Source organism: Mobula hypostoma, chromosome 17, assembly GCF_963921235.1.
Source record: "Mobula hypostoma chromosome 17, sMobHyp1.1, whole genome shotgun sequence".
In the NCBI taxonomy this organism is placed as follows: Eukaryota; Metazoa; Chordata; class Chondrichthyes; order Myliobatiformes; family Myliobatidae; genus Mobula; species Mobula hypostoma.
Window position 1 is genome coordinate 32311693 of NC_086113.1, and position 25383 is coordinate 32337075.

General features: G+C 41.3%; 1 protein-coding gene across 3 annotated transcripts in view; it reads right to left on the reverse strand.

Annotated features, from left to right (window-relative positions):
* Nucleotides 1-25383, reverse strand: part of glb1 (galactosidase, beta 1) — an 87698-nt gene that overhangs the window by 21885 nt on the left and 40430 nt on the right. For all 3 annotated transcript variants that reach the window (XM_063069675.1, XM_063069676.1, XM_063069674.1), the window contains exons 13-14: nucleotides 20435-20548; nucleotides 10910-11041 (exon numbers count right to left, since the gene is read on the reverse strand). In XM_063069675.1, the coding sequence (XP_062925745.1) occupies nucleotides 10910-11041; nucleotides 20435-20548 (246 nt within the window). The remainder of the gene's footprint in view (nucleotides 1-10909; nucleotides 11042-20434; nucleotides 20549-25383) is intronic.

The following is a 25383-nucleotide window of genomic DNA, read 5'->3' on the forward strand; positions in this document are numbered from 1 at the left end:
ACATGTCTCCTGCCTCATTAGAGGCCCGAACATACTTGACCACTGCTACACAATAGTCAAGGATGCCTACCGTTCCGACCCACAACCTCACTTTGGAAAATTGGACCATCAGGCCGTACTCCTCCCGGCTTACAAACAGAAACTGAAGTTTAGAAAACTTTAGTTTTCTCAGGAAGTAAAGGTGCTGGTGGGCCTTCTTCGCAGTGAACTCTGCTTGGTTAGACCAAGTCAGGTCATTTGTGATATTGACCCCAAGGAACTTAAAGCTTTTGACCTGTTCCACTTGCGCACCACCAATGTAAATTGGGTCGTGCGGTCTGCTATTCCTTCTGAAATCAACAACCAATTCCTTCGTCTTGCTGACGTTGAGGGATAGGTTATTGTCTTCGCACCATGCCAGCAGGTTCTTAATTTCCTCCCTGTACTCAAACTCATCATTACCCAAGATACGGCCTACAATTGCTGTGTCATCAGCAAACTTATATATTGAGTTTGATGGAAACTTGGCTACACAATCATGGGTGTACAGTGAGTACAGCAGGGGGCTGAGTACACAGCCTTGTGGGGCACTGGTGCTCAGAGTGATTGTAGAGGAGAGCTTGTTCCCTGTTTTTACAGCCTGGGTCCTGTCTGTGAGGAAGTCGAAGATCCAGCTGCAGATCTGAGTGCTAAGGCCCAGGATCCGAAGCTTATTTGGAATGATGGTATTAAACGCAGAGCTGTAGTCAATGAAAAGGAGCCTTACATATGCGTCTTTATTCTCCAGGTGTTCTAAGGAGGAATGAAGGGCCAGAGAGATGGCATCTGCTGTTGACCTGTTGCTCCAGTAGGCGAATTGCAAAGCGTCGAGGTTGACCTGTAGGCTGTGGTTGATGTGTGCCATAACCAACCTCTCGAAGCACTTCATAGCAATTGATGTCAGAGCCACAGGTCGATAGTCATTCAGGCATGCCACCTTGCTCTTCTTCGGCACTGAGATTATCATTGCCTTCTTAAAACATGAGGGGATCTTAGACTGAAGCAAGGAACAGTTGAAGATGTCAACAAACACTCCAGCTAGCTCGCTTGCACAGGCCTGGAGATCCTGTCCCAGGACGCCATCTGGGCCCGTCGCCTTCCTTGGATTTATCTTCAGGAAGGTCCTTCTAACATCCTCCTCGGTGACGATGAATCTCGATGCCACCAGGTCCTGTTCATCCGGAGGGAGCGGGACGCTCTTCTTCTGTTCGAATCTTGCATAGAATACGTTAAGTTCGTCAGGAAGAGAAGTGCCACAGTTATTGATATTCCCAGCCTTTTCTTTGCGCCCAGTGATCTCATTTAGACCCTGCCATAGTCTACTGGCATCCCTCTGGTTAGCCTGGGCTTCCAACTTGGCTCGATATTGCCTCTTGGCGCCCTTATTGGTTTTCTGGAGTTCATGCCTGGATTCCGTGTAGCGACTGGTATCCCCGAACCTAAAAGCCGCAGCTCTACCCTTTAAAAGGGACTTGACTGCATAATTCATCCAAGGTTTCTGGTTAGGGAATACCCAGACCGTCTTGCGAGACACACAGTCCTCCATGCATTTCCAAATAAAGTCCGTGACAGCTGAGGCATACTCATCGAGGTTAGCTGCCGAGTCCTCGAATACTAACCAATCCACCGATTCAAAGCAGTCACGGAGGACCTCATCTGTTTCCTCCGTTCAACGCGACACTACTTTTGACACCGTGACCTCCCGCTTCAGTTTCTGTTTGTAAGCCGGGAGCAGGAGTATGGCCTGATGGTCCGATTTTCCGAAGTGAGGTCGTGGGACGGAACGGTAGGCATCCTTGACTACTGTGTAGCAGTGGTCAAGTATATTCGGGCCTCTAGTGGGGCAGGAGACATGTTGGTATAACTTTGACAGCGTCTTTCTGAGGTTGGCCTGGTTAAAGTCCCCGGCTGTAACGAGCAAAGCCTCCGGATACCTGGTCTCAAGTTCACTGACGTCGGCATACAGTATGTTCAGAGCACACTCCACATCCACCTGGGGGGGAATGTAGACCGCTGTCAGTATGACCGAGGTGAATTCCCGTGGCAGATAGTAGGGACGACACTTCACCAATAGGTGTTCCAGGTCCGGGCTGCAGGAGCTTGTCAGTGCCACTGTGTCCGAGCACCACCCAGTGTTGATCAGTAGGCAGACACCACCTCCCTCATCTTGCCCAAAGACACAGTGCGGTCCATCCGATGGATCGAAAATCCCTCCGGTCAGATGGCACATTCAGGGGTGGCAGGGGAGAGCCAGGTTTTGGTGAAACAGAATACACAGCAGTTCTGCATCTCCCTTTTAAGATCACCACCTTGTTCTCAATGGCTTGCACATTAGCTAGTAGGATGGTGGGCATAGGGACCCTGAAGCCCCTCAGCTTCAATATGACCAGCAGTCCAGCTCTTTTCCCACGCTTCCTCGGTAAATAGTGCATCTTTCCAGGTTTCCATTGATGCAGAGTGTTGTTTTCAGCTCCTTGAGGTTGGTGGACACGTCCTGCGGGGATCGATCGCAGGGAAGTAGTGCAAAGGAGAGGGGGGAAAGTGAGATAGTGTACATGGATTCATTGTCAAATCAGAAATCTGGTGGCAGAGGGGAAGAATCTGTTCCTAAAATACTGAGTGTGTGTTTTCAGGTGCCTATACTTCCTACCTGATGGTAGCAATGAGAAGGGGGCATGTCCTGGGTGAAGGCAGTCCTTAATGATACTAACATGCCTCTCTCAACTACTTCCACCTCACTATCAAGGACATCCTTAGAAGGCTGTGCCTCAAGAAAGCAGCATCCATCATTAAGGAATGTCACCATCTGGGACGTGTTCTTTTCTCATTATTACCATCATGGAAGGAGGGTACACGAGCTAGAGGATGCACACTCAATGCTTTAAGAACAGCTCTTTTCCCTCTGCCATTAGATTTCTGAACAGTCCATGAATGCATGAACACTCCTTCACTCTCTTTACTCTATTTATTTTATTTCTTACCATAAATTATAGCAATTGTTTACATCTTGCACTGTACTACTGCCACAAAACAACAAATTTCATGACATACAGTACGTCAGTGATAATAAATCAGGCTGTGATTCCTCAGGCAGTTCATCCCACACACACACACACACACACCCACACCACACATATACACACACCACACACCACATATATGCACACACACACACACACACACACTCACTCTCATACACACACATACCCACACACCACACCACACACACACACCTCTGCGTATACAACGGTCCCATTTAAACCTTTCCCCTCTCAGCCTAAAAATATGCACTCACATTTGTACTCCCCTATCTATTACCCCATACATATCTCTATACAAAATAAATATCTATACTAATGAGGTGGATTTCAACAAAACAGCTTGAGCACTACGGAAAACACATTGAGGGAAATATTGTTTATTCTTGGTTTACATAGACATACTGCCTAAATAACAAGAGGTGATTTAGAGAAGATTCAGTGTTTACAACAGGTCATCATCAAAACAGTTTGCAAATTCTCTCTCTACATTAGATTTTGAATTCCACCAACTTCCATTCATCATGACGTGTTGGCAGACTTTTTCTATATATCTGGTGAGGAGTCTGATGGTAGTACCAGAAACTAAATCACAGTTCAATTGTGTGATTTCCAACACACTGTGGATTGTTCTGTGGAATTTATATCCTCTAGTCCTCTTCCTCAGTCATTCTCCTAATCTGGTTGAAAATGAGGATTAACTTAAATCTGATTTCTCTGACAGAATAACCAGCATTAGACAGGGTGAATAATAATTTTATTCTTTTGGAACTAATCCAACCAACTAGTATCATGACTGGCCTTATCAACTGGATGTTATATTCTTGCACACCGATTTCAGAGAAGAGTTCAGAAATGGGGTCACAAGAGACTGCAGATGCTGGAACATGGAGCAACAAACAATCTACTGGAGCAATTGAGTGGCTCATACAGCATCTCTGGGAGAAATGGGATGCTGGCTTTGGGACATCAGATTTGTATTGAGACCTTGAATTTCTACATTTTCTCCTGATCCTCTGCCACAATTCTAGCAAGGTGTGCAAATTTGAATCGTTGAAAACTGAGAGTGACTATGCTGTAACATCGTAATTGTTTCCCAATTTGAATTAACTGACTGAATTTTACGAGCATTGTTTTCACAATATATTCAAAATGTTCAAGTTTTGGTGAAAAAAATGGATCAGAGATGCAGATAAGGGTTGGACTGACTTAATTTAGACAAGTTATACTAAATTTCTCAGATTTAACATAATATTTTATTTTTTCAAATAAGAACTAAAATGTTGGAAAAAGTCGGCATGCCAAGTACATCTACTTCAGTGACGAGAAAAAGTTAACATTTCAGGTCAATGGCCTCCATCATAACTAAGAGATTCTGGAGATAAAGCACTGATAAATCAGGTGAGGATGCTTGGTCATTCACTTCCAACGTTTCCAACCATCTTCCTCTGTGAAATGTATCACTCCAAATGGAAACATTAATTCTTTTCCTCTTTTCACAGATGCTGTCTGACCTAACAGGTTTCATTTCAAACTCCCAGTGTCTGTAATTTTTGCTTTTCCATTTGGTGGGACATAAACTTGTTCCTGTTGTTTCCTGTACACTGAGGTTCAAGATAGCATAGAGCAAAGGTAATTTGCTTCTCATAAATGACTATCTGCAATTGGCAATAACATGTTTCTCAATAATCTGAGGTTATCCCAATTGCATGCATTCCCTTCTTTACGTGATACTGTTTTTCAACATATTGGTTGACCTCTCATACACTAAAGATAAATTCTTGGTCTCCTAATCTACCTCAAAGTGGCCTTTGCATGTAATTTGTTTAACAGCATTGCATTTTTTCTGTAGCTGCTACACTATATTCTGCATTCTACATCCTGTTTTCATTTTCCTCCCTCGATGTACTTCCGTCGTGTTATTGAATGATCTAGTACGGAAACAGGCCCTTCAGCCCAACTAGTCCTTGCCAACCACAGCATCCTCCCTGCATCCTCTCCCTATAACTCTGGCCTTCTAGTCCAGACAGCATCCTTGTAAATTTCTTCTGCATCTTCTCCAGCTTGACAGTGTCTACCCTATAAAAGAGCAACCAAAACACAAAAATACTCCGAATGCTATCTCACCAATGACTAGATAAATGCACCACAAAGCCCCTATTCCTAAATTTGATGCCCTATTACTGAAGGCCAGAATGCTAAACACTTTCTTCACCATCCTGTCTACCTGTGTAGCTACTTCCAGCAAATCTCCACTCCCAGATCCCTCTGCTCCACCACACTCATCACTGCCATGCCAATCACTGCCTAGGCCCCACCCTGGTTTGAATGTCCAAAATGCATCACTACACATTCATCTAAGTGTGTCTTTCCACAGCCCATTTCCCTAACTAATCAAGATCTCTTTTCAATTCATTGCAACCTGCTTCACTATCAATAGCTCTCCTAATTTAGAATTATCAACAAACTTGCTAATCAGCCATTTACATTTACATCCAAATCATTTACGTAAATAATGAATAATTGAGGTCCCAACACTGACCAATGGGACATGGCACGGCTTCCAAGTCATAGAGTCGACCTTTAAGCCTGATTTATACTTCTGCGTCAACGCGTCGCCGTAAGTACTGCGTCGCCGCATACCCTACACAAAGCCGACGCAGAACCCTACGTGAGAGCCTGCGTTGCTGGGACGCGCACCTCTCCCAAAATGTAACCATGTGTCGCAGCAACGCCGACCGTAAGAACATTGATTGGTCCGTTTGGTAGCATCGCATTTCCTCCTACGCTGCAATAGCTTCCCATTGGGCGACTGAAGGGCAAGGAAGGAACTCTGGCTGCAATGCTTTCCATAAAGCTTTACAGACCTCCAAAATTATGGAGGACACATTTCACTTCTATGAAAAAAGACGCTCGCTTCTTGCTTACCCCAAGAAAGACTACCATGACCACGAAGCCTTGCGCGGGCAGGTGAGTGCGCATGCATGACGTGCGCGCATCGCAAAGCAACGCAGACACACCAACGCCCAAGTATAAATGCTCACAACGCACGTAGGCCACTTGCGGAGGTTACAGCGTCCAGTTAACGCAGAAGTATAAATCAGGCTTTCACCAACACCAACTGCTTCCTAGTTCGAGTCAATTCTGAATACACCTCAGTAGCTCCCCTGAATCCCACGCAGTCTAATCTTCCAAGTCAGTACGCCATGTAGGACTTTGTCAAAGTCCACACAGAATTCACCATCACCTTCATTACCTCTTTGAAAACTCCAAAAGATTCATCTGACATGACATCCCAGGCAAAAATAAAAAAACATGCCAACATTCCTGATCAGGCCTTGACTATCCTAATGATGGTAGATCTTGCCCAACAGAGTTCCATCCAATACTTCCCTATGTCTGAAGTCAGACTTATCGAACTGCCAGACTCAACAGACAGTTTGATCTGCTGATATATTCAGCTTTTTCTGTTTTCATTTCAAACTTACAACATCAACCCTGGGAATTTATACACCTAAAAGTACTTAAAGGTTGCAAATACCTCCTTCCTCATATGCTCCAAGACCTCATTATTCATAACCATCATTCCTTTAGCATCTGTCTATGGGACGATATGCTGGAATGGCATGCAAGCAAAACTTTTTTCATTCTATCTTGGTCTATGTGGCAATAGTCATAGTCATACTTTACTGATCCCAGGGGAAATTGGTTTCCGTTACCATTACACCATAAATAATAAATAGTAATAGTAATAGTACTATTAGTAAATAGCAATAGTCATAGAAATAATAAATAGTAATAGAATGGTAATAGAAAATAGTAATAAACAGTTAAATAGTAATATGTAAATTATGCCAGTAAATTATTAAATAAGTCCAGGACCAGCCTATCGGCTCAGGGTGTCTGATCCTCCAAGGGAGGAGTTGTAAAGTTTGATGGCCACAGGCAGGAATGACTTCTTATGACACTCTGTGTTGCATCTCAGTGGAATGAGTCTCTGGCTGAATATACTCCTGTGCCCACCCAGTACACTATGTAGTGGATGGGAGACATTGACCAAGATGGCATGCAACTTAGACAGCATCCTCTTTTCAGACACCACCGTGAGAGAGTCCAGTTCCATCTCCACAACATCACTGTCTTACGAATGAGCTTGTTGATTCTGTTGGTATCAATGTAAAACAATGCTAACCAGTAACACACATAAAAATTCTCTTCCTATAGATGCTGCCTAGCCTGCTACGTTCACCAGCAATTTTTGTGTGTGTTGCTTGAAATTCCAGCATCTGCAGATTTCCTCATGTTCACATTTTTAAATACTAACCAGTGCTATTTTAGTGCATATTCCGGAGGCGAGAGCCCCCAAATGCAAACAAAGGGATTGTAATGCACCTATTGATTGGCTGCACATAATCACCTCAGAATGATATGCAATACAAATAAAAATAAAGTCAATCCTTTGTTTTATTAATCCTTCACCATCTTTCACCAATTTAAAACTGACTTGTTTTCTCACATTTTCAAGTCTGATGAAAGGTCCTAATGAAATGTTATCTCCTGTTGTTCTGTACAGACACTCCTTATCAGCTAATATATTCAGCATTTTCTGTTTTCACATCAAATTTTCACCATTAGCATTTTTTTTTGCTTTTCACACCACCTTATCTTCTTCTAATCTCTTTATCTATGCCAGTGAGGATGAGATGCAATTTTACAAGTTGGAGTTTTCAACTTGTGCGAAAGGGCCTTCTGCTTGCAGTGAAGAGAGCGAGTCCTCACTGCATACGGGTGAATATAGGAAGGACTGATAAATCAAACCCCAGTCTGTTGTGTGCTGGGGCAGCGGGCTGAGGGTAGCAGACACCAACAGAATCAACAAACTCATTCATAAGGCCACATGATGTTGTGGGGATGGAACTGGACTCTCTGATGGCGGTGTCTGAAAAGAGGATGCTGTCCAAGTTGCATGCCATCTTGGACAATGTCTCCCATCCACTACATAATGTACTGGTTGGGCACAGGAGTACATTCAGCCAGAGACTCATTCCACCGAGATGCAACACAGAGCGTCATAGGAAGTCATTCCTGTCTGTGGCCATCAAACTTTACAACTCTTCCCTTGGAGGGTCAGACACCCTGAGCCAATAGGCTGGTCCTGGACTTATTTCTTGCCATAATTTACATATTACTATTTAACTATTTATGGTTTTATTACTATTTAATTATTTATGGTGCAACTGTAATGAAAACCAATTTCCCCCGGGATCAATAAAGTATGACTATGACAATGACTAAAACTAGTTACTCATGTTCAACGCACAACACTTGTGATCTTTGATGCAACTCAGTTTTCATGCTTTCTTCTCCCCACAATTATTGCAATACGCTTGCTTAAATCTTACCAAATTTAAAAGCAATAATAGTTGGAAATGACTTGACATGATACAAACAAGCAAATATTTAACATATTCACAAGGCATTCCTTTATTAGCCAATTTAACATGTTTTTAATCGAGCCGAGTGGGATTAAAGTCTTATGACTATTTCTACATTCACCTTAAAGCATCCAGAACCTTGCAGAATTTGACATAAATGGAGCATTACAAGAGGCCCAAAAAAAAACCCCAAGTTCTCCAAAGTACCAGACATTAAAACTTTCTGGAGAGATGTTCCTGAAAATAAACTACCTTCTACGTCTAAGGTTGTCTTAAATTCAGTTTACTTCATCTCTGGTTTCTTCCATTAATTGAGTACCGGCTCAGCAATTTACTGTAACACCCTGGTTAAGGTTTCTACTGCTATGCTGTGAGGTGTCAAAATGGTTGCTGTGATGTGTCTAGTGTGATAGTGTAGTGAGTAGTGCTCGTCGCTCTCATTTTCAGCTTCCACTGCTGGCTAGCAGTATTGTGAAAAGGACAGCTGAGTGTGCAAGTCTCTCCCTGCCAGTACATAGCCTCTCCAACAACAAGTCTCATGCAGTTCCTCCTTGCTGGCAACACACAGAAACTGAACTCTTTTCGGACTCAGGCTGAACTACAGAGGATGGGGAGGAGGTCTGGCCTCTGTACATGTGGCAGGCAGGGTCACCGGTATGTGGACGCACCCTGGTTACGTGAACCAGATCCCCAGCTATGGGTAAGTAGCCCCACTACCTTGTGGGCAGCCTTGGAAAAGACAAAAGCTACGGGAATAAACCCAGATAACATATCCAGAACAGAGCCCCTAATACAGCTGGATGTCACTGAACATCCTTTGGGCAGCTCCTGCAGCCAAGTTGGTGCCAAACATATTGCTTCATAAGCTTTCCTTTGGACTGCACTGGTGAGGCCGGGAGGGGGATCTTGACAACTGGGCATCTCTGGATCTCCATATCTTCTGCCCAAGATTGGGATACTGATCATCAACACCCACTGTCCTTCGTGACAGATGGATGCCAACCAACAACCATTTTTATTTTAGCAATTTTCTGCAAAAGCAGTGTGTCCTGCTAATAAGAGTGTTTTGGCTTCAGCTAAAGATAAGGGGCTGAGTTGTCCAATTTAGCAATATGGTGTCAGCCAATCTGGATTGCCTTGATACATGTTGTAACTTTCTACCCAGTGGGATATCATGGAACATTCAAGAGGGCTGCCAGGGATCAGATTTCTAGAGGACAGTAGTTTGGGGTGGAGTCTTATGGCAGGAGCTGCAGAGCAGGGCAAGAGGCAAGATACAGAATGCCGCTCAAAGGAGACATCCTGTTGTAAGAGGTGCTTTGCGCAGACAAATGGTTCTAAGGAGGAAGTGCCAATACTCCTGAGTTAGCCTGGTTGCTCAAGATGGTCTTCAAGGGAAGTTTGAACAGTGACCAGTGTCTTTTACATAGTACATGGGTTCAGCGCGTGAATAAAGTGATACACCCAACAACTCTAGAAATAAGTTCCAATGTTTATGTGCACATTGGACTGGTTTAGCTGTAATGGGCTCCTTTATCTTCTTTTTCTTTTCCAGTTAACTGATAAATTTGAGAAATTAGTAAATATACTTTCTTTGTAATTTTATGCTGATGTATAATGTCATTTCTTGGCAACCAATAATTGTGCAAGCAGTATTTACATAGCATTCGCTGCAATCAATGTTCCTTCATCAGAATATCCTAACTTTCCCATTTGGTTGAACTCCAAATCATACCAACCTTAGTCATATATTGCTTCTGAAAGGTGGCCTGTCCTAATGCCAAGGAGAACCATAGATTCTTCCAATTACAAAGATGAGCTACCACCACCACTCCTCCAGCCCAATTTTCACTGAAACCCTGACAACAGGCCAGAGAAATCAGTGTTCCTCTCCTGGTATCTGTAGGGATTAAGGGCCCAGCAAATAAACTGTCATCTTCATGGTCTCAGGCAGAGCTACATCAATCATTAATAATCACCTTAAACGAATTTTTAGTGTAGCTCACTAATATATTCCCAAGACCATGTACAGATCTCTTCTGTCAGTTCTGCTTTAACATGCTTTAAAAAAGCATGGATGAATTGCAGAACATGTCATTCTAGCTAGAGATGTGTCATTAAAAATTGCGAGCTTCACAGAACTTCTGATTTCATGGAATAAACAGGAATTTTAAAGGAAGTAGACAAGATTTTTTTTGAAACAGTTCCATCGCTGCTGCATACCAAGAAAAGAAGAATAAAATGTTTTTTGATCTCCAGAACAAGAGGAAGAATTGAATAAACTGAAGACTGCAATTCTCTTTTTAAAGTTTGTGTGGTTTGACTAACTATATCTCCATACACTGCTAGGGAATAACCAATGCACTAAGTTCCAGAGCAGGCATACCACAGGTATACTGAAAATTACATTTCACTTACCTTAAAATCATTGATGTATTTTCCAAAATTTATTCTACCCATGTTTTCAACTAACATATCAAGCTGTGATCCAGCTTGACCAGTGATGTTTATCAGGTTGACCTTATTTCTTTCCAGAATACCTTGAAATACCTAACGAACAAACATGGAATAAAACAAAAACATAGTTACATCGTAAGAACAAAACTCAGAAGGCAAAATGAAGAAGTGAAAAACTTGTGACATTTGGAACATCAAGTTTAAGTAATTTGCAAGAAACCAGAATCAAGTTTAGTTTTCAAATTGCAGGTTTTGTAAAAACATTTCTATTATGGTAGCAACTTCAGACACTCTAAAATGGTTGTTTGTATTAAAGCAATTGCGAACATCAACTCTTCACAGCAACTACGTCGTTGACTCAGGCCTAGGGCACCCAGCAGGACTAAAAACAAAACCTGTCAAAGGGCGGATGAATTCTTTGTGAGTCAACGACCACCTACAGTCTGTGTGAGGAGTGGTGCGCCACAGAGTCTTTCGTTTCGCGCCTTGTAAGGCAAAAGGCAAAAAATTCACGGTAAATTTCCATGCAATTGTAAGTTTGTGATTTATATAGTCACTTTAATCCTATCAAATTGACCACAGCTATCTACGTTTGTATCATTTGATGTAGCGTGGATGAAATTACCGGACAGACAGAGTCACTAGTAGATACAAAGCAGCTTCTTTATTCGACACAACAAGCTACAGCAGGCATCTACATACCGAGACGCTTTCCGCAGAAAGGTCTGTTAGCTAAATGTGGGCTCGATATTTGTATGCTAAACACAAAGGCAATCGCTACTTAAAAAGTTACAGACAATGCATAGGCAATGCTTCCCTTTGAAGTTACATACAAAATATCACACTATCCTTTCCTTCCAACGCCAACATGTCTGGGTTGGATCCACAGCCTTTAGTTCAATCCACAATACATTTATTTGGCATTTTACGTGCTAACATAGAAGACAATTAATGTTTATAATGTATAGGTAATACTGTCTTCGAAACTACGGCATCAGGCACCAGAAGCATCTGGTATTTACACCTTTTAGGAAGCCCATTGTGGTGGACTCAATCCACAGTCCTTTGTCAAACAGTTAAAATAGAAGTCTGGTGGCCAAAGTCATTTAAGTGTAAACAAATCATCTACCCAAAAAATTCCACTCTAACATCATTCTTTCCATGTTTCAGCTTTTACACAGCATTAGACACCTTTCTAATATGAGGAATTCCTTGTCCTAAACAAGAAGTCTTTCCGACTTTTATTCTGAGCCACACTCAATCCAATTATCTAACATCTCCAATCACATCTGCCCAAGTTACCCTGACACCTGTTAAGATTTGTTATCAGTGAAAATCATTCATTCAAAACCAAGGGGAGTTAATTGGAACAGCTGTATTCTTTTCCTATTAGATTCCTTCTTCTTCAACTCTTTACCTCATCCGCCTATCACTTCCCAGCTTCTTAATTCATCTCCCCTCACCCACCCACCCACCTTTCCCATCACGTGGGCTCACCTATCACCTGTCAGCTTGTACTCCTTCCTCACTCCTTACTTCTTACTCTGGCTTCTGACCCCTTCCTTTCCAGTCCTGATGAAGGGTCTCAGCCTGAAATTATCCCCCTCCATTGATGCTGCCTGACTTGCTGAGTTCCTCAAGTATTTTGTGTGTTTTGCTCAAGATTTCCAGCATTTGCAGGATCTCTTGTGGTTTTGGATTAGCTGTGTTTTGCTTTGTACATATATTGTTGTGATCTCTATATTCTATTTTAAAATACATGTTACTTGAGCGAGTTTAAAAATACCATTGTGTTTATATTTCACTAGGTCTCATCCCATATTAGAACTCTGTAATCTTCAAACACCATCTTGTCAACTGTTTTCTGAACTAATTCTAGCTGGATTAAAACAATTGAAAGTGAACATAATAATAAATTGGGGTAGATATATGGAAAAGAAGACTGTACCTGTGAACAGAAACCTGAGCATAATGCCAAACTTGAGCTCCCTGTAATTGGTTTAAAACAGCCTAACTCAGGGAAAAGCAAGGGATTGACATTAAAGGAAAGTCCTTACTTGGGAGATGAGCAATGTGGTAATGCTACCTGTAGCCTTAGGCCAGAAACAATGAAAAGTGGACACAGACAAGCCAGATAAACTAGAACTAGCAGAATTGAGATACAATACATAGAAGTCATAATCAAAAAAAAGATAAGACCCTCATGATCAATTGTTTGACCAATAGGAGATCCCTTACTTTGGTACTTGGAGGAAGGCTCTGGCGGAACACTGGTACAGCATTCGAAAACCTGGGTTGTTGGCCAAGGGCCAACATAATTTACATGGATACTTGTGTTGGTACAATAAGGTGCAAGTTTTGAATTAATTATGATCTCTGTGTTCATTTACTTAACCTACATTAGTGAGGCAAGGGTGAACATATGACTATAGATATTGATTTTATTTCTCCCCTTTCTCCTTAATCTCCTTTTGGTAAAGAAAAACCATCAACCAAATTAACCTGAATGTATGGCAACTTGAACAAACAAGCCTCTCCAATTTTATGAAATGATTTTGAAATGTCTTTTGAACAAAGTATTGATTTTTTACATAACTAATTGAAGAGCAGGAAACTCGAACTGACAAAGATAACACAAAAACAAGGCAGTAACAATGACAGAAATCTTAAATAAAAACAGAAGGTACCGGAATGCTTAACATATCCAGCCACACCTGTGGAGAAATAATTCAGAACAATGGTGCTTCGTTAGCCTGAAGGAAGCCTTAGAAGTTTCACAAAATTTATTGTAAGTATGGGACTAGAGATTCATTAGAAAAAAAAACTGCAAGAAATAATGTGCAGATTATGTTACGTCTAATATATTATAAACAGTTTTCTATTGTGGTGTATAAAATGTCAAAGAATACAAACACCCTACTGCCCCTTGTCCTAATGTCATTTTGAACAGGATAGGATGGAGGTGGTGGATTGCTACATCATAGAAACAAGAATGAACGCAAGAGATTCTGCAGATGCTGGAAATCTTATGGAACACACACAAAATGCTGGAGAAACTCAGCAGGTCAGACAGAACCTATGGAGGGGAACAAACAGTCAACATTTCAGGCTGAGACCCTTCATCACAAGACTGGAAAGAATGGGGGAAGAAGCTAAAATAAGGTGGGGAGAGCAAAATGAGAGCACACTTACAGGTGATAGGTGAGACCAGCAGAGGGTGGAGGAGGGGAGAATGAAGTAAGAACTGGGAGGTGATAGGTGGTTGAGGTAAAGGACTGAAGAAGAAGGAAGCAAATAGGAAAAGAAAGGGGCGGAGGGGAACCGTGGAAGGTAATGATCAGGTGAGGGAGAGCGAAAGTAAACAAAATGGGAAATGAAAACTGGACAAAGGGGAGGGGATTTGATTACCAGAAGTTAGATAAATCAATCTTCATGTCATCAGGTTAGAGGCTATCCAGATAGAATATGAGATATCGGTCCCCCAACCTGAGGTTGGCCTCATCATGGCAGTGGAGGCGGAGATGGACAGACATATGAGAATTAGAATGGAAAGTCGAATTTATATGGGCAGCCACTGGGAGATCCTGTCTTGTGCAGTGGTCAGAGTGAAGGTTCTCAACGAAGTGGTCCTGCAATCTGTGTCAAGCCTCACTGATGTAGAGGAGGCCCCACTAAATATACTGGGTACAACAAATGGCCCTGACAGACTCACAAGTGAAGTGTCAGCTCACCAGAAAGGACTATTTGCTGTCCTGAATGATGGTGAGGGAGGAGGTGTAGAATCAGGTGTAGAACTTGTATACTTGCAGGAATAAGTGCCAGGAAATCAATGAGGAAGAACGGGTGGACAAAGGAGTCATGTGGAAACTGATCTCTACAGAAAGCAAAGAGCAGCGGGGCCAGGGGGACGGAGAGTGGGAAGGAAAGAAGTTTGAAGTTCAAAGTTAAAAGTAAATTTATTATCAAAGTACATACATGTCACCATACACTATATAACATAGAGATACATTTTCCTGCAGGCATTCACAGTAAATATAAGAAACACAATAGAATCAGTGAAAGACTGCACCCAATGTACAAAAGACAAGAAACTGCAAATACAAAAAAAGAAAAAATAATAATAAATAAGCAATAAATATTGAGAACATGAGATGAAGAGTCCTTAAAAATTAGTCCACAGGTAGGAGGAACAGTTCAGTGATGGAGAGGGTGAAGTTGAAAGAAGTTCAAAAGTCTGGTGGTAGAGGGATAATATTTGTTCCTGAACCTGGTGGTGAGGGTCCTAAGGCTCCTTTACATTCTTCCCAATGGCAGCAGCAAGAAGAGAGCATGTCCTGGATATGGGGGTCCTTTTATGATAGATACCATTTTCCTGTGACAATGCTCCATGCTTCCATTGTTCGCTGGTAAAGCTTCCATTGTTCGCTGGTAAAGCTTCCATTCTTCGGTGATAAAAGCAATGAGAGAGGTTGAAACATCAGTGCAGAAGTTTGGAGGTCATTTGGGTGCTTCAACGCTGTGCAATCTCTGAGAAAATTCCGAGAGACAGAGGCTGCGTGCACGAACCTTGTAGCAGGCAGGCAGCGGGGCGGGTTGCAAGCCGACGTTTAACTCCATTTTGCTGATTAAAGCTTTCATCGTGCACCAATTAAAGCAATGAGAGAGATTGAAGCATTGAAGCAAGTGCAGAGGGTGAGCACCAACTGCCTGGCTTTTGACCGCTTTGTACTGGAGAGGGGAGAGCCTACCGCTGTGCCCAGAGAGCATTGCCCGAGTTTTCTGTGATTTGGATGTGGACTCGGATCATAGACATCTTTTTCAGTCTCTTTTTTATTCTATGGTTTTGCCCAATCTTTCTCTTTTTTTTGTGTGGGGAGGGGTTTTGGGGACTGATGTGCCTGATCCATTTTTGTGTGGGAGGAAGGATTTGGGGGTCAATGTGCCTTTTCCATTTTTGTTTATTTCTTTTGTGTGGGGAGGTGGGATTAGGGGTTGATGATCATGCTGCCTTTCTTTTCTTTCTTGGTTTCATGGCTACCCAGAAAAGAAAAATGTCAAAGTTGTTTACTTTGGTGATAAATTAACATGTGCTCAATGGTGGGGAGGTCTTTTGCTGTGATGGACTCAGCTGTATCCACTACTTTTGAAGGCTATTTCATTCTTAGTGTTGTAATACCACTGGAGAAAGTGGAAGTTATAGAGAACAATGTGCTGGAGTCATGGGTATGGACAAGGGGAACTCACTAGCTAATATGATGATATCAAGAAAAGAAACAGGTTTACACAAGAACAGGAATTGGTAATGGTGGAAAAAAGTGCTAAAACCACGATGAGTAGAAGAATCATGAAGAGGAAGCAAAATAAGTTGCATGATAGCAAGAAAAACAACATACTTACGTTCAAAAGCTATGATCACATCTCCAAAAGAAGACAATTACACCAACTGATCTCTGCACTATGCTGCTTCTTTGGCATTTTTATATAATAATCTTTTTAGCAGATAGACCATAGAAACAATACAACACAGAAACAGGCCTTTTGGCTCTTCTCAGCTGTGCCGAACCATTTTTCTGCCTAGTCCCACTGACCTGCACCTGGACCACATCCCTCCATACACCTCCCATCCATGTACCTGTCCAAGTTTTTCTTAAATGTTAAAAGTGAGCCCGCATTTACCACTTTATCTGGTAGCTCATTCCACACTCCCACCACTCTGTGTGAAGAAGACCCCCCAATGTTGCCTTTAAACTTTTCCCCCTTCACCCTTAACCCCTGTCCTCTGTTTTTTTTTTCTCCCCCAGCCTCAGTGGAAAAAGCCTGCTTGCATTCACTCTATCTATACTCATTATAATTTTATATACCTCTTATCAAATCTCCGCTCATTCTTCTAAGCTCCAGGGAATAAAGTCCTAACCTATTCAACCTTTCTCTGTAACTCAGTTTCTCAAGTCCCGGCAACATCCTTGTAAACCTTCTCTGCACTCTTTCAACCTTATCTATATCGTTCCTGTAATTTGGTGACCAAAACTGAACACAATACTCCAGATTCGGCCTCACCAATGTCTTATACAACCTCACCATAATATTCCAACTCCTATACTCAATACTTTGATTTATAAAGGCCAATGTACTAAAAGCTCTCTTTACGACCCTATCTACCTGTGATGCCACTTTTAGGGAATTTTGTATCTGTATTCCCTGATCCCTCTGTTCTACTGCACTCCTCAGTGCCCTACCATTTACCTTGTATGTTCTATCTTAGTTTGTCCTTCCAAAGTGCAATACCTCACACTTGTCTGTATTAAACTCCATCTGCCATTTTTCAGCCCATTTTGCCGGCTGGTCCAAATCCCTCTGTAAACTTTGAAAACCTTCCTCACTGTCCACTACTCCTCCAATCAGCAAATTTGCTGATCCAATTTACCACATTATCATCCAGATCATTGATATAGATGACAAATAACAATGGACCCAGCACTGATCCCTGTGGCACACCACTAGTCACAGGCCTCCACTCAGAGAAGCAATCCTCCACTACCACTCTCTGGCTTCTCCCGTTGAGCCAATGTCTAATCCAATCTACTACCTCACCATGTATACCTAGCAACTGAATATTCCTAATTAACCTCCCATGCGGGACCTTGTCAAAGGCCTTACTGAAGTCCATATAGACAACATCCACTGGTAACCTCCTCAAAAAACCCTAATAGATTTGTTAAACATGATCTACCACGCACAAAGCCATGTTGATTCTCCCTAACAAGTCCCTGTCTATCCAAGTACTTGTAGATCCTATCTCTTAGTACTCCTTCCAATAATTTACCTACTATCAATGTCAAAATTACCGGCCTATAATTTCCCGGATTACTTTTTGAGCCTTTTTTAAACAAGGGAACAACATGAGCTATCTTCCAATCCTCCAGCACGTCACCCGTGGATTTTAAATATATCTGCCAGGGCCCCTGCAATTTCAACACTAGTCTCCTTCAAAGTCCGAGGGAATACCCTGTCAGGTATTGGGGGGGTCTTCTTCACACAGAGTGGTGGGAGTGTGGAATGAGCTACCAGATAAAGTGGTAAATGCGGGCTCACTTTTAACATTTAAGAAAAACTTGGACAGGTACATGGATGGGAGGTGTATGGAGGGATGTGGTCCAGGTGCAGGTCAGTGGGACTAGGCAGAAAAATGGTTCGGCACAGCTGAGAAGAGCCAAAAGGCCTGTTTCTGTGTTGTATTGTTTCTATGGTCTATCTGCTAAAAAGATTATTATATAAAAATGCCAAAGAAGCAGCATAGTGCAGAGATCAGTTGGTGTAATTGTCTTCTTTTGGAGATGTGATCATAGCTTTTGAACGTAAGTATGTTGTTTTTCTTGCTATCATGCAACTTATTTTGCTTCCTCTTCATGATTCTTCTACTCATTGTGGTTTTAGCACTTTTTTTCACCATTACCAATTCCTGTTCTTGTGTAAACCTGTTTCTTTTCTTGATATCATCATATTAGCTAGTGAGTTCCCCTTGTCCATACCCATGACTCCAGCACATTGTTCTCTATAACTTCCACTTTCTCCAGTGGTATTACAACACTAAGAATGAAACAGCCTTAGACTGCAGTCACTGAAAGCAAACTCACAGATTCAGTAAGCAGTTAGGAATCCAAATGGTATGTTGGCCTTCATAAATAGAGGCACTGAGTACAGGAGAAAGATCAGACTGCTACAAATTATAGGCCTTGACGAGACGTGCCTGATTCATTGTCTTCTATTTTGGTTTCTTCATTTGTTTAGTGATACAGCTTAGTAATAGGCCCTTCCAGCCCAATGACTCCACACTGCCAAGTTACACCGATGTGACCAATTAACCTACTAACCAGCACATCTTTGGAATGTGGGAGGAAGCCAGAGCATTCCGAAGAAATCAGGGCAGTCACAGGGAGAACAGACAAACTCCTTGCAGAGAGTAGTGGGAATTGAACCAGGTTGATAGCACTGAAATAGTGTTACGCTATTTAAGAACAAATATACTGTTAAAAAGAGAGTACTACAAAGGTTCACCAAACTGATTCCTGCAAGGGGAGGACTGTCATATAAGGACAGATTGAGTCAACTAGACCTACAGTTATTAGAGTTTAGAAGAATGAAGGAAGATCTCACTAAATGCACAAAACTGTTCAAAAGATTGAGGATGGGGTGGATACTTCCCTCTGGTTGGGGCAAGTCTTAGAACTGTGGTCACAATCTGAGGATACGTATCAAGACATCAGGGGTTGAGGCAAGGAGAAAATTCTTCACTCAATTGGCGATGAACCTATGAAATTCCCTTTCACAGAAAAAGATGCATGTAAGGTCATTGAATATATTTACGGAAGCTACAGGCACATTTCTAAATACAAAGACCAACAACAGGTATGAGGACAGCATGGGAATATAGTATTGAGATACGTAGCTGACCAGTCATGACAATATCGAATGTTGAAGCAGCCATGAAAGACAAATGACCTGCATCTGGGCAACACACACAAAATGCTGGAGGAACTCACCAGGCCAGGCAGCATCTATAGAAATGAGTACAGTTAATGTTTTGGGCCGAGACCCTTCATCAGGACTGGGAAAAAGATAGGAGTCAATGGAATAAAGTTGGGTGAGGGGAGGAAGAACCACAAGGTGAAAGATGAAACCAGGAGATGGGGAGGGAAGGGGTGAGGTGAAGTAAAGAGATGGGAAGTAGATTTGTGAAAAAGATACAGGGCTGATGCCTGCCTATCACCTGCCCCTGGTCCTCCTCCCCCTTTTCTTTCTTCCATGGTCTTCTGTCCTCTATTAGATTCCCCTTCTCCAGTCTTGGTTCTTTTTCACCAATCAACTTCCCAGCTCTTTACTTCATCCTTCCATCCTCCCCCTCCCAATTTCACTTATCACCTTGTGGTTCTTCCTTCCCTCCCTCACTTTATTATTCTGACTCGTCCTTTTTCCGGTCCTGATAAAGGGCCTCAGCCCAAAACGTCGACTGCACTCCTTTCCTTAAATGCTACCTGGCCTGCTGAATCCTCCAACACTTTGTGTGTATTGCTTGGATTTCCAGCATCTGCAGATTTCCTCTTGTTCTGATCGAACTGCATTTGTTGTTTTTTAATACTCATTATCTGTGGGATGCAGAAAATAAAATTTGCAGGAGCCAAATAGGCACCAGTTTCATCAGAGGTATTTCTGGTGCCTGCCCGGCACAAGGAAAGCTATAATCTTAAAAAGGTATTTGTCAGCACCTTCCAAGTACTGTATATACCTCCCATATATACCAGCAACAGCACTTTCAGCCCCTGTCATACGCCAGTTGAATTCGCCAAGAAAATTCAGGACTTACTATTCCACTGCTCTAGAATTCTTAAAAAATATTCTGTGGTGTTCATAAACTCTGGAAAGTAATATTACATCCTAGAGATGTTATATACTGACTGAACATTAATAGGAAAAAAAAGGACACCTTACCCCATCCACCATGACATAGGCCCGGTCATGAACCCCATTCAAAGGTGATGACAGTGCAGTAGGCCGAGTGCAATTTATTGGGAGAGTAGTTCGATATAGCATGTATCCAAAATACTGTGGAAAAACAAAACAACAAATTCTGATTAGAAGTGCTATAAGAAATTCACCATTTATAGGGAAGTTCACCAATAGAAGAAGTCGGATGCAGTGCAATGATCTGCATTAGAGTCAGGCACCAGCAAAAAGCAGCACACACCAGGCAAGCTAGCAAGGGAAGTGAAATAACCAAGAAGCAGCTTGCAATCAGCAAAACTGGCATTATATTTGCCTACATGAGCAAGGCAAACAAGTCACTGTCTTTGTTCTAGACTATAGTCATTTCAATAACACTATCAGACACATCAAGGAAAGCTTTACTGATGCACTTCAGGAACAGAAAAACAACCAAGTGATACATTATTACATAGATGTTTAAAGCTCATTTTGTTCTTCAAAATGAAAGTTTGCTAAAGATAATCTATGAGAAAGAAATTCAGATTGAGAAATACAAGATAAGATTAGAGCTAGACTACCTAATTCGACTTACTTGAAGTTGGAGAATTCAACTGAACACCAAGTTCTCCAACTTCTGGTAAAGTTATTCCCCCTCTACCCACTTCACCCTACTCACCAAAGTCCCCATCACCTTGTTTTTTCCTTCCTCCACCTACTCCATACACCCACCACCTGCAGACTATTGCCATTGTTTCCCCTTTCTTATTATTCCTATCTGCCTTCTCCACCTCCCTCCCTCTATTCTACGCTCCACCTTCCTCCCACAAACAAGAGAAAATCTGCAGATGCTGGAAATCCAAAAAACACACACAAAATTCTGGAGGAACTCAGCAGGCCAAGCAGCATTCAGAGAAAAGAGTAAACAGTCAACATTTCAGTCCTGATGAAGGGGCTCAGCCCAAAATGTCGACTGTTTTACTCTTTCCATAAATGCTGCCTGGCCTGTGTGTGTGTCTGTGTCTGTGTCTGTCTGTCTGTGTCCCACCTCAGATTCTTTTCATTCTCCTCTTCCCCCACCCATCTGCCTATCACCCCACTTTACCGGAATCCACCTATCCCTCACCAGCTCTTGCTCCACACGTTCCCTCTAACTTATCTTATGGTAGATACTCCCCTCTATCTTTCAGTTCATATGAAGGGTCGCTACATGAAACATCAATTTCCCATTTCTCTCTATAGATACTGCCAGACCTGCTGAGCTCCTCCAGTATTGTGTGTGTTGAACAGATTCCAGTATCTGCAATGTCTCAATTTCATACATATTATTTATTTAGAAGTTTAAGTTGGAGAACACTCTTAGCATTAAAATTCCTTACATTAATATTTGAAACAAACCTAAATACAATAGGAGTCAGAATGTGTGACAGTAGGCTTGACTTACATCCAGACTGCAGCTGCCAGTTGTGAAGCAAATAAGTGCAAAATGTTGAATTGCAAATACTGGAGGAGTGCAGACAACTGAAAATGGCGAGGCTAAACAAGGTTGAAGATGAGGAGGGTCAGGACACAAAGGGATTTGAAAACAAAAAAAAAATCCCAGTGATCAACATGGGAATCTAACCACAGGGATGATGGGTGAACAGGGCTTGGTGTGAATTAGGATGCAGACAGAAGAAGTTGAATTTATATAGGGAAGAACAAGCAATGCCTGGGAATAGTAATGTGTAAAAAGAAGTAAGTGGGGCTGTCCCTTGGACAATGTAGCTGAGGAATTAGAACTAAGCTGTTTTCGCAATGGCATACTTTGGGGATGAAATTCAACATCAGGATTGCAAATAGGCTTGTTCAGCTTTAGGGTTAGGGTTAGGGTTAATTAGGAAAGAAGCTGGTTGACGGGTAATGAAATTTCAGTCTTCGAGTGATAACAGCTTAACTCTTCCCATTATTATACTGGAGAAATCTCTGCTCATTCAGTACCAGATTATGGAATTGTAGTGGGGTAGGGGCTAGGGTTAAAAAGATCCGTGAAACAAAAAAGGGGCTGACAGTAGTTCACTGGTGAAGTGATGAAGATCAGAAAGCTAAACCATTAAAATCAATTCTATGAGTTCCACACACAAAAATACTGGAGGAACTCAGCAGGTCAGGCAGCATCTATGGAGAGGAATAAGCAGTCGACATTTTGGGCTGAGACCCTTCAATGCCAACTGCTTATTTCTCTCCATAGATGCTGCTTGACCATCTGAGTTCCTCCAGCAATTTTGGTTTGTTATTCTTGATTTAAGCATCTCCCATGTTTATGAATTTTATGAATTCAATTCTATAGACACCACCAGATTTTCAATAAGTGCATCATCCATAGAGAATTAAATACTTAATGGATTGCAGCTATGGCCAACAAAGTGAAAACCATGATTGTATAATATTCAGGCGAGTTAAATGCATCACTGAATAGAAAAAAAGAACAGCCAATATGTTTCACTTTTGTGATGTGGCAAATGTTCTTCACTTAATTCTCAATGATCTATTTTGTCAGTGAAGTTTTAATGTTGTTTACATTCTTTATTTGCTGCTTTTGTAGGCATATACTAGCTAATGATATACAGTCGAGCATTTGAGTTTTCAAAATCATCTGGCAAAATACTGTGTAAAAAATCTTGTGAGCCAAATTGATCCCAATGGAATGGGACATTGACTGAAGAACAGAAAATAATGAGTGTATTTCAGCAGTTGTGGCCAGTGTTCGGATAATTGCATTATTTATAATATATTAGTAACCTTGCTTTGGGTATTCAGAGCAAACTTGAGGGTCTGTAGATGTCACAGTAAAATGTGGCAATATGTGTGTGTGTGTTTTTGGATCATTAAGTAGATGGACTAATGAAACAGTCAGACATTGCAGATGAAATTTAATGCAGTCTTGCATAAAGCAATTCAATTATAAACACAGAAGAGCAAAACTAATGAAATATAATTTTAAAGCAGTGCAGGGAGAAACAGACCTCGGGGAGATACATATACATACACACACACACACACACACACACACATCGCTGAATGCATCCCAAAGTGTCAGGAAGGGCACTAAAATAATCAAGCTGAATGGAAATGCATTTAGTCTTGTGGAAGGGAACAAAGAATTTGGTGAGAAAGATTCACAGAACAAATGAATAATTTAATTAAGTTTATATTCTCAGTTGCTCATACTATACTCATTATTGTTAATTCATTAAATTATAGGACAAGTACAAGACCTCTATTTATTGCCATCCCTAATTTCCCTTTGACCAACTGAAGAGGCAACTGAAGAATCGAGGACACGGTGTGGACATGATGGTCACATAAAATTCATACTGGATAAAGATGGAAGATTTCTTTCACTAGATCATTAATAACATAAGCCTTCTTTCATAATTTCATAACTTAAATTCCCTATATGCCACTATAGACCTGAACTTGTGTTTCTTAATTCCAAGTTAACCACTGATAGTACTTATATGTTATTACGTCTGTGCAGTCAATAAAAGCAAAACAACAGAGTTTTGTTAGAGAAGAAAAATTCATGGCCTTTATCATATACGGATATGAAAGAGAACAAGTTACCAAATACTAAACCAATATGTTTAACATTCAGAAAATACTACTTGAACATTATCTACAGTATTAATTCCATTTCAGGACACCACACTTTCATAAAGCTTTGGAAACAATGCAGAGTATTTCTTCCCCAAAGACGTGAAAATTGGTAGGTTAATTAGCCACTGTAAATTATCTCTAGAACGTAGGCAATTGTGAGGAGTTGAGAGGAATGTGGGGAGAATTTGAAGAAAAAATGGGTCTAAGCAAATTCCGGTTCCTGAACCTGCTCTGAAAAAATCTTAACACTGTCTCCAACTACATATCTTTTCTCTCTCTCCATCTTGCTCTAGTGTTATTATGTTTATTTTGTACTTTAGTCTTGCACACATGTAAATTATGTTAATTTATATTAACTTTAAGTTTATATTGACTTATGCTTGTCTTCATCTTGTAAAGCACACTGCTGCCTTTGCAAAAGACTGATTTTGATGGCATTTGTACCATAAATATAAACTTGAACCTGAACTTGGATAGGCTCTCTGAGTCTGGGAGTAACAAAATGATTGCTTTAAATGAATAAAAACAGTAAATAACAGAAAAATTCAGCAAGTAGGACAGCAACTGTGAAATGAGAAACATTAAACTGTTCCTCTTTCTACAGACGTTGTCTGAGTTGTCCAGCATTTTCTGTTTTTGTTTCAAATTTCCAGCATCTAGGTTTTTTTTTTAAAAAAAAAAGCACCTTAAATAATGAAGAAATACTGGAGAAACTCGGAGAGGAGTTTCCAGAGTTTGGGTTCTAATCAGTTAAAGCCATGGTCAAATTTGCAAGGAAATTTCTGATCAACTGCATTGGGAGCAACAGCAAAGTTTTAAAGCTGTGAGAATGGTGCTTGCAGATTAAATAAAACACAAAATAAAATGCCCCTTATGGATGGGTAATAACTGTGTGGGGCAGTTGGAGAACACGTGTGAGGATAGATGTTTGTGCCTAGGTGTGATGTCTCTGTGGAGAGAGCAATATTTTTTGCAGAGGAAGTACTGTTTGTTGGTTGGAGTGTGGGGTGTAATCTTTTGCAGTCATTCCTCGTTTGAAGGTTTTTTTTAAACAAGTGTCTGTGTTTGATGTCTATCAAAATTCTGCTCGTAGCTGAAAGCTGTTTATCCTGTACAAACTCATCATTGTGGCTGGCTGCCTTCAGTTCCGTATATTTTTAAACTTCTGAGTTACCAAATTACACTTAAGTGAGAAGAGATTTAAATAGTAAGAATGTTCCATGAGCTCACGATCTCAGAAAGTTCCTCACAAGATGACAGCTCTTTCGAATCCTGACCCATTACAGTGCATCAATATTTCTAAGTTGTATGAAAGATGC